At 36.7% G+C, this 15,130-nt stretch overlaps 1 protein-coding gene across 1 annotated transcript in view; it reads right to left on the bottom strand.

The window, feature by feature from the left end:
- Window positions 1-14,783, bottom strand: part of jbug (filamin-type immunoglobulin domains fbug) — a 45,339-nt gene extending 30,556 nt beyond the window's left edge. The window contains exons 1-13 of the mRNA XM_018549776.1: window positions 14,414-14,783; window positions 9,307-9,431; window positions 8,779-8,909; window positions 8,423-8,636; window positions 8,225-8,342; window positions 7,421-7,608; window positions 7,078-7,233; window positions 6,391-6,532; window positions 6,112-6,317; window positions 3,552-5,052; window positions 3,337-3,472; window positions 2,854-2,933; window positions 2,610-2,777 (exon numbers count right to left, since the gene is read on the bottom strand). Coding sequence (XP_018405278.1) covers window positions 2,610-2,777; window positions 2,854-2,933; window positions 3,337-3,472; window positions 3,552-5,052; window positions 6,112-6,317; window positions 6,391-6,532; window positions 7,078-7,233; window positions 7,421-7,608; window positions 8,225-8,342; window positions 8,423-8,636; window positions 8,779-8,909; window positions 9,307-9,431; window positions 14,414-14,783 — 3,535 coding nt within the window. The remainder of the gene's footprint in view (window positions 1-2,609; window positions 2,778-2,853; window positions 2,934-3,336; window positions 3,473-3,551; window positions 5,053-6,111; window positions 6,318-6,390; window positions 6,533-7,077; window positions 7,234-7,420; window positions 7,609-8,224; window positions 8,343-8,422; window positions 8,637-8,778; window positions 8,910-9,306; window positions 9,432-14,413) is intronic.
- Window positions 14,784-15,130: the final 347 nt, after the last annotated feature.

Here is a 15,130-nt window from a genome sequence, read left to right as displayed (position 1 = left end):
AATATCATTGCTGTACTTTATGTAGGGTGTAGATTTTGAATTTGTGTGACACCTGTTAATAACAGATTTCTGAGACCATTTCAAGACAAATATTCTAATACCAGAATATCGAGATTACAATAGTTTTTATAGACGAGAAGAGTTTAAAGTAACTACACTGTGAAAGATTTAAACTATCTATAATAATTTAAATTGAGTTGTCCAAAATTCGCGCGTTCAGGCACAGTAATTTTAGATCCTATAACAGTAATTAGATCCTAATTTTTGACTAAAAACCTCGTGCTGAGAATGATAGTGCGAAGAAATTTTTCGCTCACCAAGGGAGGAAATTGCGTTCTGCATGGGCCGTAATGTTGCTTCAGTGCGCGCACATTAGGCAAGATAACGCAGAGATTTTGCAAACCGTCGTTATTTGCAGATTGCAAAGACTGTCTTTAAAAGTTTGCACGGAGCGTGAAGACGAGAACACGCGGGAGGGAAATGCCGGAAGTTACAACACTTTTCGAGCCATTGGAAATCGAGTCGGGAATAACTTTACCAGGGCTGATAGTGATATAGCTAAAGGTCATAAGAAATATAACGTGTTCTGCGGCGGACAGTGAATGATTTCCACGATAAGACCGCCGCCGCCGCGAGCAACTACATTGTGAATTGCGCTCGCGGGCATGAGAGAACAGAAGTATTACTTATAGTTGATGTGGCGAAGCATGACGGAACTCAAGGTGGATTTGTGCCAATGGTGTGCTATTTATCGAATGTACGTAACACTTCCCTAAGCTAACATTTTAAAGTTAACACTGCATAAGTGCACGTTCCTCATTTCTTTACAAATACGAATAAAAAATGGTAATATATCGATTGAATAATATAAGTCAAGTAATATTGTTTGGTAATATTACACAGAAAAAAGTAATGTTTTATTAACAACATTCTTTTCATTGAAAAAAATTTGTTAATTCAATAACAGCATTAATGAAATAAATATCATTTCATTAAAACAAGAGCATAATTTATTTGTTTCATTAATTATAGTGTTATTGAATTAATAAGATTATTTTTAATTAGAATTATGTTATTAATAATTTATCTTTTCAGTGTATAGTGTAAAGTATAGAATAATAACATTAATATATGTATACGATAGGCTGTAAAAAATAAATTACTTTCACTAAGAAATATTTTCAATACCTTCGAATGTATCACTGATAATGAGAAAATGTTGGATTAATTGGAATTCTCATTGAAAACGGATAAAACAAAATTTTCTGGTTAAATCTACTTCAATTGTTTTTAAGATAACTGAAATTCTAATTAATATAATAAAAATTTTCTGATTCATTCATTTTTAACCAGGTTTTTCTCAGTAATTACATAAGAAATATTATTATAATTAAAGACAATTTTGTAAAAAAAATACAAGTTTTGTATACTTTGTATAATTGAATATTACTACTATTAAAAATATTAGGAACTATATGTTTAATATAAAAAATTGTAACGTTTTTAATATTTTATTTATACGATTTTATTTAAAGTTTAATAAATTGTGTGAAAGTAAATAAATTCCCGATATAAAATATCTTGGTCTCAAAAATTTTCATCTCATGAATCATCTTGCGAAACGTTGAATATTAATTCGACTGAGGATAATCATTACGTATTAATTCTAATTTGCGTACACATCAACTTTCGATGAATCGCTCCGAGGTTCAAATCATCGTTTGCGCGACGCATACTTTTAAACAACATTTCAACGTTGCATTCCAGCTTTCTTAATGGCGACGGCAAAGACTATCGCGCATTCCAGGTGATACATGTGCCCGTGCACGTGCAGGTACACACGCATGCACACGTGCGTGCGTACGTTCATTCGTACGTACGCAGTAAGAATTTATTCTAGCGGAGAAGCGCCGAGGCCGCCGCGTCGGAATTTGACAAAAGAAAGGCGCGCTAAAAACCGCATCGTGAAAATTAAGATATTTACGACGAAGATGGCGTACGAAATACCGGATACAAAATAGCATTTAACATTACGTTAATGAAACGGAATAAATGTTTGTGCTTTAATGTGGTGCTTTAACTATTAAAAAGATTTATTTTCGCATTAATGCGAAATTTGAGATCATGTATTCCACTCTAGGTTCAAAATTTGAAAATATTTTTTTTTAATTAAACATTTTTGAAATGAGTATTAAATGTCCATAACAGCCTATATTTTTAATAATAATTCTCTAGGTTCAACAACAGTCATTAATAAAACTAAAGAATTATTATTTTAAAAAAAACATATTAAAGAAATTGACTAAATAATAATTTAAAATTAAATAATTTAAAAAATGTCAATTGTTAAAAAATATACCAAATTGTTTGGATTGGAGTGTAATCATTTATAGATTAAAAAATTTAAAACAATGTTTTTCTAATAAGATTTTTTTAGATCCAGTAACTGTTATTGAATGTGAAAAAATTATTATTAAAAAAACTGTTAAATATTTGAGTAGAAAAATCCCAAAAATGTCGATTCAATTAAAAAAATATAAGATAAACGTTTGTGAATTTTATTAAGCGTTTGTTAAGAGACTTTGAGACGTAATGATAAAGTAACTTACCAGGGATGACTTCTCCATTGAACGTCATTTCGACCAGATGTGTAACTGCTTCATGCGGCACAAACGATGCCAAGAAACGTTGACTACCTAGCGCTCTCACAAAACTCGTGACGTGTCCCCCGTTTACGAGGATTTCCAAGTTTCCCGAGCCGGCTCTCGATCCATCGACTGACAAACAAAACCATCTTTTATTATCGGAGACGCACTTGTGCGGTTTCGCGATTTTACAATCGCAGATACGTACTTTCAAATTCTACCGGCTGGTTCACCACTCCGTTCGGGATCTTCCCAACTTGAATAGCTCGGGCATTATATGCCTGCGATCTAATATAAACAATTTGTTTGAGAATATTATTATTTAAGAATTCTCTTAAATTCTTAATAGAAAAATTTTAATCCTGACGAGAATTTAGAGAGAGACATTCCCAATTTACAATTCTCCAAGTTCTCAATTTCATAAATTCCTTCTTCACAAATTTATACAAATAATTTGTTTTATGAATAATTTAGCTATATTTCTATTTTTTAATCCTTACGAGCATTTAATATAGACATCCTCGAATTTGTAATTTTTCAAGTTTAATTTTTAATTTTATAGTCTTTTAGGCTTCAAAAATTATCTTTTTTTCGGTCATGTAATAAACATAAAAAGTAATTTAATATTATTAAAAAAATAACGCCTAATTAAATTTTGAGATGACACTATTGTTTCCGCCATTGAACGAACCTGAAGGGTGATCCCTTAATATGCTGGCCGTTCATCAGAATTTGGATGACGTGTTCGCCGACCTCTTCGGCGGTGATGGTGTACGTCAAGCCACGCAGCTTCGATTTCTGTATCGGTACGGTCTTGCCATTGGGACCTGGAGGAAGTATAAAGATATATTTTATCATGTATTCGCGACACGCAGCGTTAACGTCGAAAGTCGCAACGGGATTTACCGGTAACGGTGACGGACACCTTATTGAGATCTACGCCAGTGACGTTGAAAGTGGTCGGCCGGTGCACCGGCAGCGTTTCCAGTGCGCTTCCGGTCGCCACGATCGTGCCACTCTTGCCAGATGACGCGGAAACGTAGACAGCACCGCCATTGTTCAGGTACCTGTCATGAGTCGTGGTACCGTCCGTTGTATCCGCGATCTTGCCGTAGTAATTGTTGTTCTTATTCTTCAGAATGCCGTGCGTGCGAGCGGTCGTCTGATTGTCGTACCTCGGATTCACGCCGTAATCAGGACTCGATGACTTCTGCACAGCTGAGTAGCTTGTCGTTGCGGAATGCGATGACACATTCTTGGCGGAGTAGCTCTGCGCGTTCTTATAGTTGTTATTCAGGAAACTATCGTTCGGGCTACTGCCGCGGTTTTCCGCGGTTGGCGAGTTGTTCGTCAGATTCGCCAGGGATTCGAGACTGCCGTATGATAGCAGCGACTTCGTCTTGGCGATAGCGTCCCAGGAATCGCGTCTCGAAGAGCTACCCACCATTGAGGATACCCGCACATTGCTACTGGTGTCGATGATGCCGTTGTCCGAGGATCCTCGTCTGTTGAAGGACGCGTCTTTGTCGCCGGTCCGTGGACTGAAACTGCGGTTCACAGGACTCTGCGTGGCGCTGTATGTCATTGGACTGCGGGTCGGCGAACGCGATCTCTTCAGAGATCCCGAATTGTAGATGTCCCTTGATTCTTTAATGATGTGAGCGGTTGGGCTCATGTCCGGCGATCGTGATCTGTTGAGTGTACTGGATGAATAAATATCCTTAGACTCTTTAATGAAGCTGGGACTCTGTACATTCGGCGATCTCGAGCGATGGTTGTACGTACTACTGCTGTAAATCTCCTTCGTCTCCTTCAACATCGATGGACTGTTCATGTTCCTCTGCACTGGGCTATGGTTGATATGATTCGGCGAGCGAGTGCGATTCAACGAGTTGGTGCTGTGATAGGTCGCTGAGTTCTCGGTGACGTAGTTGCTAGACATTTTGTATGTCGGACTAGTCTGATGGATGGGCGAGTAACCGCGTTGCGTCGGACTGATGGACTTGTACGCGGTTGAGGTGTACATCTTCTGGGTTGGACTGTTCTGTTCCGTTGCGGACACATTCAGTCCATTCATTCGTCGCTCTAAAGACGACACTTTGGACCGCTCTAGACTGGACGTGGACTCCTTCGACCTGCGGGATCCCTTCTGCGTTCCCACGCGTATGGAGAATGGCGAACCACGCACGTCTGAGCCGTTAAAATAGATGTACACACGATACTTGCCGTCGTCACTAGGCACGAAGGACACTCGGTACTGCATGTGACCGAAATCCTCTATTCTGTAGGATACCGATTGCTTATCGTGGACGATGTCAATAATGACATCACCGAGTCCGCCGGTTCCCCGAGCGTCGATGATGAATGAAAAAGGTTGTCCGGGCATGGCGCCGTCCGTGTCCAAGAGCTGTGATTAGATAATTTTGTAGCTAATTTTTGTGGACAAAGAACAGTTTTGCTGAAGTATATTTACAAAATTAACCAAACATATCTTAAAATAATTTTACTAGACTATCAAAATAATTATATAGAATATATTTAAATTGGTTATTAAAATATTAAAAATTTTTACAATCATTATTATTATGTTTCTATATAAATGTTCTATATAATTATTTTAATAGCTTAGCAAAATTATTTTCAGATCTTTAACTGATTTTTATAGATTTTATTTCAATAAAATTATTCTTTTTGTGCGTAAACATTCATTAAATTATTTCCAAATTATTCTAATAATTGTAATAAAAATGGAAATTACACTGCAAATCCAAGTATAAATGGTTACAATATATGATTATTAGCTTTCCGTGTAAAAATGACACTATATTATACATTTAAATATGTAAATCCATTTTTGTACGTACAGTAATGTGTTACAGGTTTTCTACAACAAGACATTGCCTAAGTTCTAAGACATTATCTAAGCTTAAGTTTTAAATCGTAAGAAAATTATAGTCAATTATTCTTCTCACATCGATCGTGATTAGTCTAAATTTTTACGACTTAAGACTTAAAAAGCTTAAGTAATGGCTTACTGTAGAAAGCCTTTTATTTTTACATAGGAAAGTCATTTTTTACACACTTGAATTCGCAGTGTAATTACAATATGTTTAAAAAATATAAACTATGATTTTATATATGTACATAATATAGATACATATATAGATATTTATTTGCTATGTTTAAGATATACTGAAGAGAATTTTTACATGAAATTAGAAACTTTTTATGTAAAATTTTAACGTAATTAATTTTACTTTACGAATTCCAATCGCAAAATATTAGAAAGTATAACTATCATAAATATGAAAGTATATTTTCATAAATAATAGTAACATGATAAACTGGTTCTGCTTATAAATTATTAATTATAAGTTGATTACATCAACTGCGTGCCAGACGAACAAATTGGAGGATATAGAGTATAAAAGCATTTTTATTTACAAATAACATTAATGCGTTTTACCTTGATTCCATTAGGATCGAAAACGAAGCAAGTAAAAGGACCGCCTTGTATATGATTTCCCTTATGCGTTATCGCGATACTCCATTCTCCCGTCTCATCAGGTTGAAAGGTCGCCGTGTGTACACCATCCTTTTCCTTAACGGGGCACGGTAGCGATCTTCCGGTCGGAGACCACGCGGTCACGTCGATACCGTCATGACTAGTTCCTAAATACAGAATTTCAATATTCTGATGTTGTTCACCAAAAGTGAATTCTTTCGTATCGCCGAAAGCACGTACCGTAACTGTTGACTAGAACCTCGACGATAGATCCTATAGCGCAAGGATCCATGCCCGGGGATTTGATTTTCGTTAGCGGTGGCAACACCCTAAAGTAATAAGGACATCCGTTCACCAGCTCGCCATCGTTATATACCATCAGCTGAAAAATGAGAGATGAATTTAAAAATATAGAAAATATGCATTATTTAATATTTCCCATGTTTTTTTTTTAAAAGAAAAGAAAATTATGCAAGTAAAAACTATTTAAAAACATAAAACATAAGAACGAGGGTTAATGAGAGTGTATAGACACGGTAATTGGAGCGTTAATTACTTAGGTAAAAATGGTCTTCATTTACAGTACTCACTATTAATTAATGTTTATAACTAAGTGTTGTGAATAAAGATCATTTTTACTCAAGTCAATTAGCGCTCCAATTACTACATTGACACTCATTAGTTCTCGTTTTTACTTTTTACTTTTTTTCATATTTTCGAGAATATTTCGAGAGCTTTTTCCTCTTTTTTAATTTGTTTTAATTATTTAATTTTTGTATTTTTTTGTTTGCAATTTCCGAAGAGAATTTTCTTTAATAAAAAAAATTCAGATACGAAAATTAAGTGTCTGCAAATTGTGTGATTAAACAAGGATTTTTCTCTTTCAAAATTACGATATTTTATAGTTACATTATCTCTTTAACGAACCTTGTGCATGCCCACTTCCGTAGGTACGAAAGTACCTTTGCCGTGGACTCCGTTCCACGTGAGCCTGCACTCCACGCGTCCGCTGGGACTGATGATTTCGCCGCGCACTTCTCGCACGTTTACATCTTTGGTGAGCATCTCCAACTTGAAATGTGCCTGCGATCACATTGCATATAATTTGTTTATCGTCAAAGTAACTAAAGAGGTCTAAGAGTATTTTGTTGGGTGCGAACAGAGGGATATCTTGGACAAAGACCGTGGAAGGAATTGCGGTGGTGAAAATTCGTCAACGCTGACTAGTTTCGGCGCGAAGATGTAATTAGCAAACAATGACTTAACCAACCGGTTGTTGCACTCGGGCGGATGTGCTGTCGATGTGTACGGCAATCTGTTGACTTGCTTGAGGGCGAGGCTTCACCCACTGAAAGTATGCTGCGTATGCCATCACGCCTAAATGCTCTACATTCTGATCAGCCATGTCCTTCGCTTTCAAGATCGGCTCCACGCCCAACTTCTTGCCGCCGTCGATACCTTACAGAGAACGCGTCGTTTGATTAGTTACAGTAAAAGTTTATTAAAGAATTTTCGCCTTTTTTTTATGAATGTATTTGCGTAGTATAAATAGACATACCAGACAATTTTTTTCATAGTTTATATTTAATGTACATATTTCTTATATTTTTGTCGACACACACACACAGCCACAGTTCTATCTTCACAAATTATTCATTTATTAAATTAAAGAAACAATATGCAATGCGTTATTTTGATAAACAAGTTATTCTAAAATAATTATGTATTCTTTTAATCATGCACAAATATTAGAATAATTTCAGTTTTTTGCTAATAAAATTTTACATGCTAATAAATACTTTGCTAATAAATTTTACATTAAAAATATTCTTAGAATTTATTTAATTTTTAATAATTTTTTTTCAACACTCTCTAGATAACTTGTCATCAACAATGTACATTCACACACAATTTACATGTCCAAATGTAATTACTGATAAATATATTTTCTGATATAATCAAATAATGTAAAGTTTATATCAGAATATATCATTTCTTCACGGAAGCATGCAATAAATTTATAAAACGATTCTTATGAGTAAAATATTGGAAAACCAATTTTTGAAGTTCTTACCCATTTGTAAATTATGTTCCCACGCGGAAGAGTCGGTGTTGAGTTTCTCATAGGATGGCGCCGGGCCGCCCAGATTTCTGACGATTCCGCACAGTGCTCGACCGTCGTTCCAGTCCGTCTGTGAAAGAAGTATAATTGAATATCACTGTGAGATGTTATACCGAGGTACTGTTACCGGGACGCCTCGTCTCCACCCACCGTGAAGTTCCGTATTGAGGTGTGTGATAATTGCGAATTGACCCATCGTAGCGTTGCGTGGAAGCCTGGCGAGCCTTCCTTCATAAAGTACGATAAGTAGGTCATCCCTGAGAGTTCGTCCAGGTAAGGTGACGCCAGATAATCCGGCTCTAGCACCATGGGGATGTCGAACTCACGCTTCGATATCTCCATGGCCTTGCGACAGTTGTAAACACTGCAAATGAAAGTAAATTAATATTAAAATAACGAGCAATAATAAAATTGACAGTATGATATTATACTTTTACGACAACGATAATTCCAATCCTTAACGCATACCTTTCGGTTCACTTTTATAAGCCATTTATTTATTTTACCTGTCGTTCGGATCGAGCTGGCGCCAATGAGGAAACAGGCCGGGCTTGCAATAATCCAAAAGTGCGCTTAGATACACGCCGGAGTTCCAGTCGGTCGTGAAATTATTGACTCGGCATTCCGGCAAAACGGCCTGAAAACAGAGTCCCTCTTAGAAATTACGCTGCCGTTTAGAGATTATCCATTCACGGTTATTAACGAGCAATTAAATACGACGATCGCGATACGCGAGGTATCCAAGGGTCAATTGTATAAATGCGTGCGCGTATAAATTACAATGCGCACGCATACATACGTATGTATGGTACATATATATTAAATATTAATATCACATGCAAATATGTGAGCATATGCAAACAGCGTCTGTGAACTCTTTCGTAACGGAAACACGTTCTCGCGTAACGCGATATATCTAGACCCGTCGGAAAGGATCGAGCTCGAGGTAAAGTAATAGCTTCTGCATTTGGTTTACGGCCGCGCGATGCGAGTCGAGGTCGCGCTCGCGAAGCAATTATATCGCATATACTGACCTTGAGCCATGCGAGCATGAGTTTCCTCGGCGGGAACTTGGACTTGCCTATTTGATACCGCACGATCAGCGACCATATCAGGCCCAGGATCAGCTTCAGATTGCCGTTCACGATGTCCACGTTACCTGGAAGCCCGAGGGAAATCAGCTTTAGCGGGATTTATGCAGTGTGCACAATGCCGAAGCGGCAAAACCGTCAAGTGGTAGAAAATCAATTTAATTTATTGTTGGCCTGAATTTCTTCGCCTCTATCTGGAAAGAGCAGTCTGGCCAGCGCAAGAAACGATTTAATTCGGGGAACCGCGTAAGAGAGAAAGGGAGAAACGGTGAGAAAAAAAGGAGGCACGCGTGCATGCATGTTCACGCGGCCATCATTCGTCGTAATTGCAGAAGAAAGATTTACGATAACTTTGGTGAATAAGTTTGAGAATTTAATTTTCTGTAATTATAATTTACGTTAATTGATGTTTATATTAAACCTGATGGATCTCACACGTGGAATATCCACGGATTTTACGAAAATCTCTTTAAGGTTTTTTAATTTTAAAAATCTATGAAATTAGAAATTCTTAATCTCTTTGCGAATCTGTGATTCTACACGGAAAAACTGATTTTGTAGATACAGATTTGAAAATAATTTTGTTAGACCATCAAAATAATTATAATATGTAGAAAATTCAAATTCATTTTTATCAATAAAAGTCCAAAAAAAAATAGCATTTTGATGAAATCAAACAGAATTTTTAATTATAATAATCGAAAATTCTATTTGATCTCATCAAAATGTCATTCTTGTGTTGAGCATTTTTGTTAATTTAATAAGAACATTTTTCTTAATATAGGTACACGATAAAATAAATAACTTAATGCTCGCATTCGCTGTGTGTCATTTCGATTCGATGTGCATCTTTCTATAAGTGCGAGATAAATAGGCGAGATAAAAGAGCTCTTATCTCGGTCTCACGATATCGACTATCGCGAACTGAATCATACGATAACAGTTTCCGTGTAATACACATGACAATAACGACGATGACGATGACGACGATGCTGCAGTTTTTCGCGGCTTCGTAGACACCGGCACCGTGACACAGCCGAGGCAACGATCTTGAAAGCAAATCTCTGGTTTGCAAGGTATGACGGAAATGAAAAATCGGTGTAACATGCGAAAACAATACGCTGCAAATCGCAGCAACGTGCAAGTTTTCAGATTTTAGCCCGAATCTTTAATAGAAGTTTGCTGCAATTGGAATGATCTTGCTGTATAACCCTCTGTCTACCATGTCGAATTTTGCACCTTTCGTCAACCTGAATCTTTAAACTTTAGTACAGATTTTTATAATGTTCTTCATAATAAATAAAACTTTGCACACTTATAAAAGCTGTAACGATTCGAGTTTTTACTATCACAAAAGTCGGATTGTATTATACTTTATGTTTTCCATAAATTTAAATTTATTAGAATTCACAATCGAGATGTCGACTGTGTTTTTGAAGTCCAACTTGGCTGGTGAAAAGTTAAAATTTAATGAAAAATCCCGGCTACACGTTCGGTACTTAATACGTTTTTGATAAAAAGGATCTCATCGGCGGAGAATTATCGAGGATTAACGACGAAGCATCTTCGGCTATACGACTTGGATGGTGTCGTGTTTCGCGGCGTCATGCACGAGATTAAAAGCACCGCTGCAGAAATGCAGACCTCCGCGCGGGCGTCGCTAGAAGACAGACAGCTTGCTCAACGATGACCCGCATATTCAAAACGATTACGTCTCCCATCGTCGTGTGCTGACTCATAGGCATACCGGCACTGTGCGCTTTTTTATTGTTACACTGTGGACCGAAGAAAACGCATTACTCGCCGTGGCGTGTGGCAGGTAATGGCCCGGATCGCTGCCGATACTTCCGAGTAGGAAAATCATCCTTTCGAAACTCGCGTTTTCGCATTCTACGATCTCTCGATAGTGGAAGTCGCGTAATTCTATTGTTGAAAATAAAAACGCAATTAACCCGTAATGACTTTAATCGTCAAGTATCTATATGTAAATTATTAAATCGTTGCAGAAAGAACGATTTTGCTGAAGTATTTTAAAATTTAACTACATACAAATTTAAAAATATATTATGTTGAACTATCAAGATAATTATATTATGTAGAAACCGATCTAATTGATAGCTGGAATGTCAAAACTTTTTGCAGCATTACTCATCATGCTTGAATTTCCTACATAATTATTTTGATGGTTCAGGAAAATTATTTTCAAGTCTGCATATCTAGTTAAATTTTTAGATACTTCGGCAAACTCGTTTTTTCTATATAATAATGCCCCATTTGGAATCAAACTGAATCTTGACTAATTGAAAAATGATTTTTAATCATCAATTTGAAGTCATATTTCGATATAATGACCTTACATTTTGCTTGGAATTGTTTTACATTCCGAAGCGTACTTAATGTAGATACGGACAGTCCGAGAAAGAGAATTGAGAAAGTGAGATTAATCGCAGGAATAAAAAATTTTCAGAAAGGAGAATTCAGGGAAGTCGAATTAAACTCTGCGAAGGCAACGCGGCGAGATTATGTTCAATGCGAATCGCTGCGCGGTAATTTGTTCGTACGTGCGCAATCAGGAACGGACGATATTTTAAGCTATTTTTTTCGAAAGTATTACGCACGGAGAAAAAAAAATCGCACGTGAACAGCGCATACGGATCAAGATATGATAAATATACCTAGGTATATCTTTTTCTCCCGCGAGAGGTGGAAGACGCGCATTTCCAGCTATTGCTCATTACTTGTGGAATGCGTCGCGGCGGCTCCCTAGTACTTTGATTGCATATCATTATTAATAACGCGTCTCACGCGTGCGCGCGCGCTTTTTTTCCCCACACCTCGGCACGCCATGGTGAGAGAGAGAGAGAGAGTTAATGAAAACGAGGGAAGCGGGGATTTCACCCACGTGGCTTATTATATATCTCCTGTTGGCGAACAAGTTGCAGTATATCGAGATTATATAGAGGCTATATAAAGGCGGGAAGAAGGAGAAGAGCACACACACACACAATCGAATAAGTATATATTATTCGTATACTACAAAGAACTGAAAGAACAGTTTTGCTAAAATCTAAAAATGTAGCTTATAAATATTGTTCTAAAAATAATTTCGTGGAACTATCGAAATAATTACGTGGGAATCTCAGATATACATATATGAGCAATCCTGCAAAAAGTTGAAACTTTAGCAACTAATCCTAAAGAATATCTAAAAATTTAATAGTTAGATACAGAAAATAATTTTGAAAATATTTTTGAGCTGTAAAAATAATTATATAAGTTCAAACTGGTTATTGAATTTACTGGTTGTTAAGAATAAATTTTTTACAACATTATTTATCATGTTTGAATTTTCTATGTAATTATTTTGATAGTCTAACAAAATTGTTCGCAGATCTGTATCGAGTTACGTCACTCCTTGATCGCTCTAGGTTAATATGTGTGGCAAAAAAATATACTTTCCGTTCGAACGAAAATAAAAAAAATCGAAGAAACCGGAAAAGTGCGAGGAGCACAATATTGTATTATTTATATTTAGATGCTATCTAGATCGAAGAATATAGTCATTGAAATATCAATGCTGCTGCGTGAAACATAATCTATGACTAATGTGATTCAATGTAAAAAAATATATACCTCTCTATCTTCTTCTTTCCTGAAACCTGCCTTATCAATTGGGGTATAAACCCAATCAATTTTATCTAAGTTTTTTCTCTTTTCCGTATGATAAAATAAGCATCGAGTAAACGAGCGTAACGTTGCTAATACGAGAAATGACTTAAGAAAAGACTTAGATTTTCCATGTCGACACAAATCGACATAAACATCTTTCTATCTTTCTTGACATTCAATGAGTAACAAAGATAAAACATGTTGATATGTGTCATCAAATGGAAATCACCCAAGGTATAGTTGTCACAATTCCTTTTTACGAGCATTTATGTCCATATAGAAAATAATTAAAAAGTAATAAAACGATCTGGACAACGGAAGCCTTAAATCGATTCCTACGCGTTTCAGTGCGAATTACGGCAAACTGGATATTTCAGAATACATTGTAAACGCAAGTCATAACATCGTTCCAATTATGGAGCGTAATTGGACGTTGAGCGCGTGCAACGCCTTGACGGTTTCGCGCGACCGTGGACGAATAGACGGCCTTCGCCTCGCTGTACCCTTGCAATTCTCGTCAATCCGTATAAAACACGGTATTTTACCTATATTACGAACCGTAAAAAAAATGCGAAGGTTCGAACGGCCGCAACGGAAGCAATTCCTTCACAATCTTGTCGCGCACCTCGCTGCACCGTGACGAAATAAGGCAGAATGTCAGAAGAGGGGCAAAAAGTTGGACATTTTTTATCGATCCGACTGCGAATCGGGTTAATTAATGTTCAATGCAAATTGTAATATGCAATAAATTTTATTATACATGGAAAATTGGTTCTACTACGTATTTAAAATTTTAGCTAGATGTTAAACTAATTAGCAAGTAGCAAGCTGATTGCAGCAAAACTTTTGCATGTCAGAACTGTTTACAGCATTGCTCATCATATTTGAGATTTCTATGTAATTACTTTGATAGTTCAAACAAAATTATTTTCAAATCTATATCACGTTATATAATAGGTATATACTTTCAGATATTTTGGAATCTAACTGGTTGCTAGAATGTCAAGACTTCCCGCAGCATTGCTCATGATGTTTGAGATTTCTAAGCAATTATTTCGATGGTCCAATAAAATTATTTTCAAATATATTATCCAGCCAAATTTTTAGACATTTTGTTTTTGCAAAATTGTTCTTTCCATATATAAGATATTTAAAAATATCTTATATATATGTATAATTATTATTTAAAATCTATTAAACAATACAATTGGTGTGTGTATTTATATTTGCTGATCTTTAATACCGGCTGATTGAAAGCATTCCATATACTTTTACACACTCAATGTTTAAAATTATTCAACTTTGGTCAACACAATCGCACTCACTTTGTATTCCAATGACTCTACTTCCGACAGGAATCAACTGCATGTGACTTGCTTACCGATATTGACGAGTTTTACGCCATCAGCCTCGATTGCTTGCAACGCCGTGGACACGTTCTCCAGGTGGTGGTGCTGATTCGCTGGTCGCGGATTCCATCGCGGCAGGCGGCGTTTCGTCAGCACCTCGACGAGGGCGCAGAGACGCGTGCCATCTCGGAAGTCCTCGGCAAGGTCCAACACGGGGCCGCCGCCCACGTCGCCGGCATGCTTCAGATGCTCGTTCACCCAGTTTCGAAAGGTGTTGGCCTGGATCTCCACCCAGAGATCCTCGTGGCCCTTGATCGGCATCCCCTTGGCAGCCGTACCCTCGGCCGAACGGGCCACCAGACCCACCAGCTGCTCTGGTCGCAGCTGCTCGGTCGATTGCATTTTCGAGTTTCTGTCACGTGACCGATTTTTTATATATTTGTTCAACTTATACTGACTGTAGATTGGGTAAAATTTGATAAATGTATAGTCTTCGCACTTCGATTAAAAACTTAATCAAGCCGTTTAAGAAAGTTATTTGTGCAGACGTTCTTACAATTATTTACAGCGAAAGTATTTGTACGGAAATTTTTATTGAAAAAAAGCTTTATTTGTGTGTAAAAATACACATTAATTAATTTTTTAACAATGACTACATTCTGTCCTATGATATGAGCAAAAGAGCTTCGCGAAATAACAGTATTCATCATTTTAGAAGCTAAATTTCGACTATATATCGCGAATTTATT

This window comes from Cyphomyrmex costatus, unplaced genomic scaffold (genome assembly GCF_001594065.2).
Source record: "Cyphomyrmex costatus isolate MS0001 unplaced genomic scaffold, Ccosl1.0 scaffold882, whole genome shotgun sequence".
Classification (NCBI taxonomy): Eukaryota; Metazoa; Arthropoda; class Insecta; order Hymenoptera; family Formicidae; genus Cyphomyrmex; species Cyphomyrmex costatus.
This window is presented reverse-complemented; position numbering and strand designations above follow the sequence as displayed.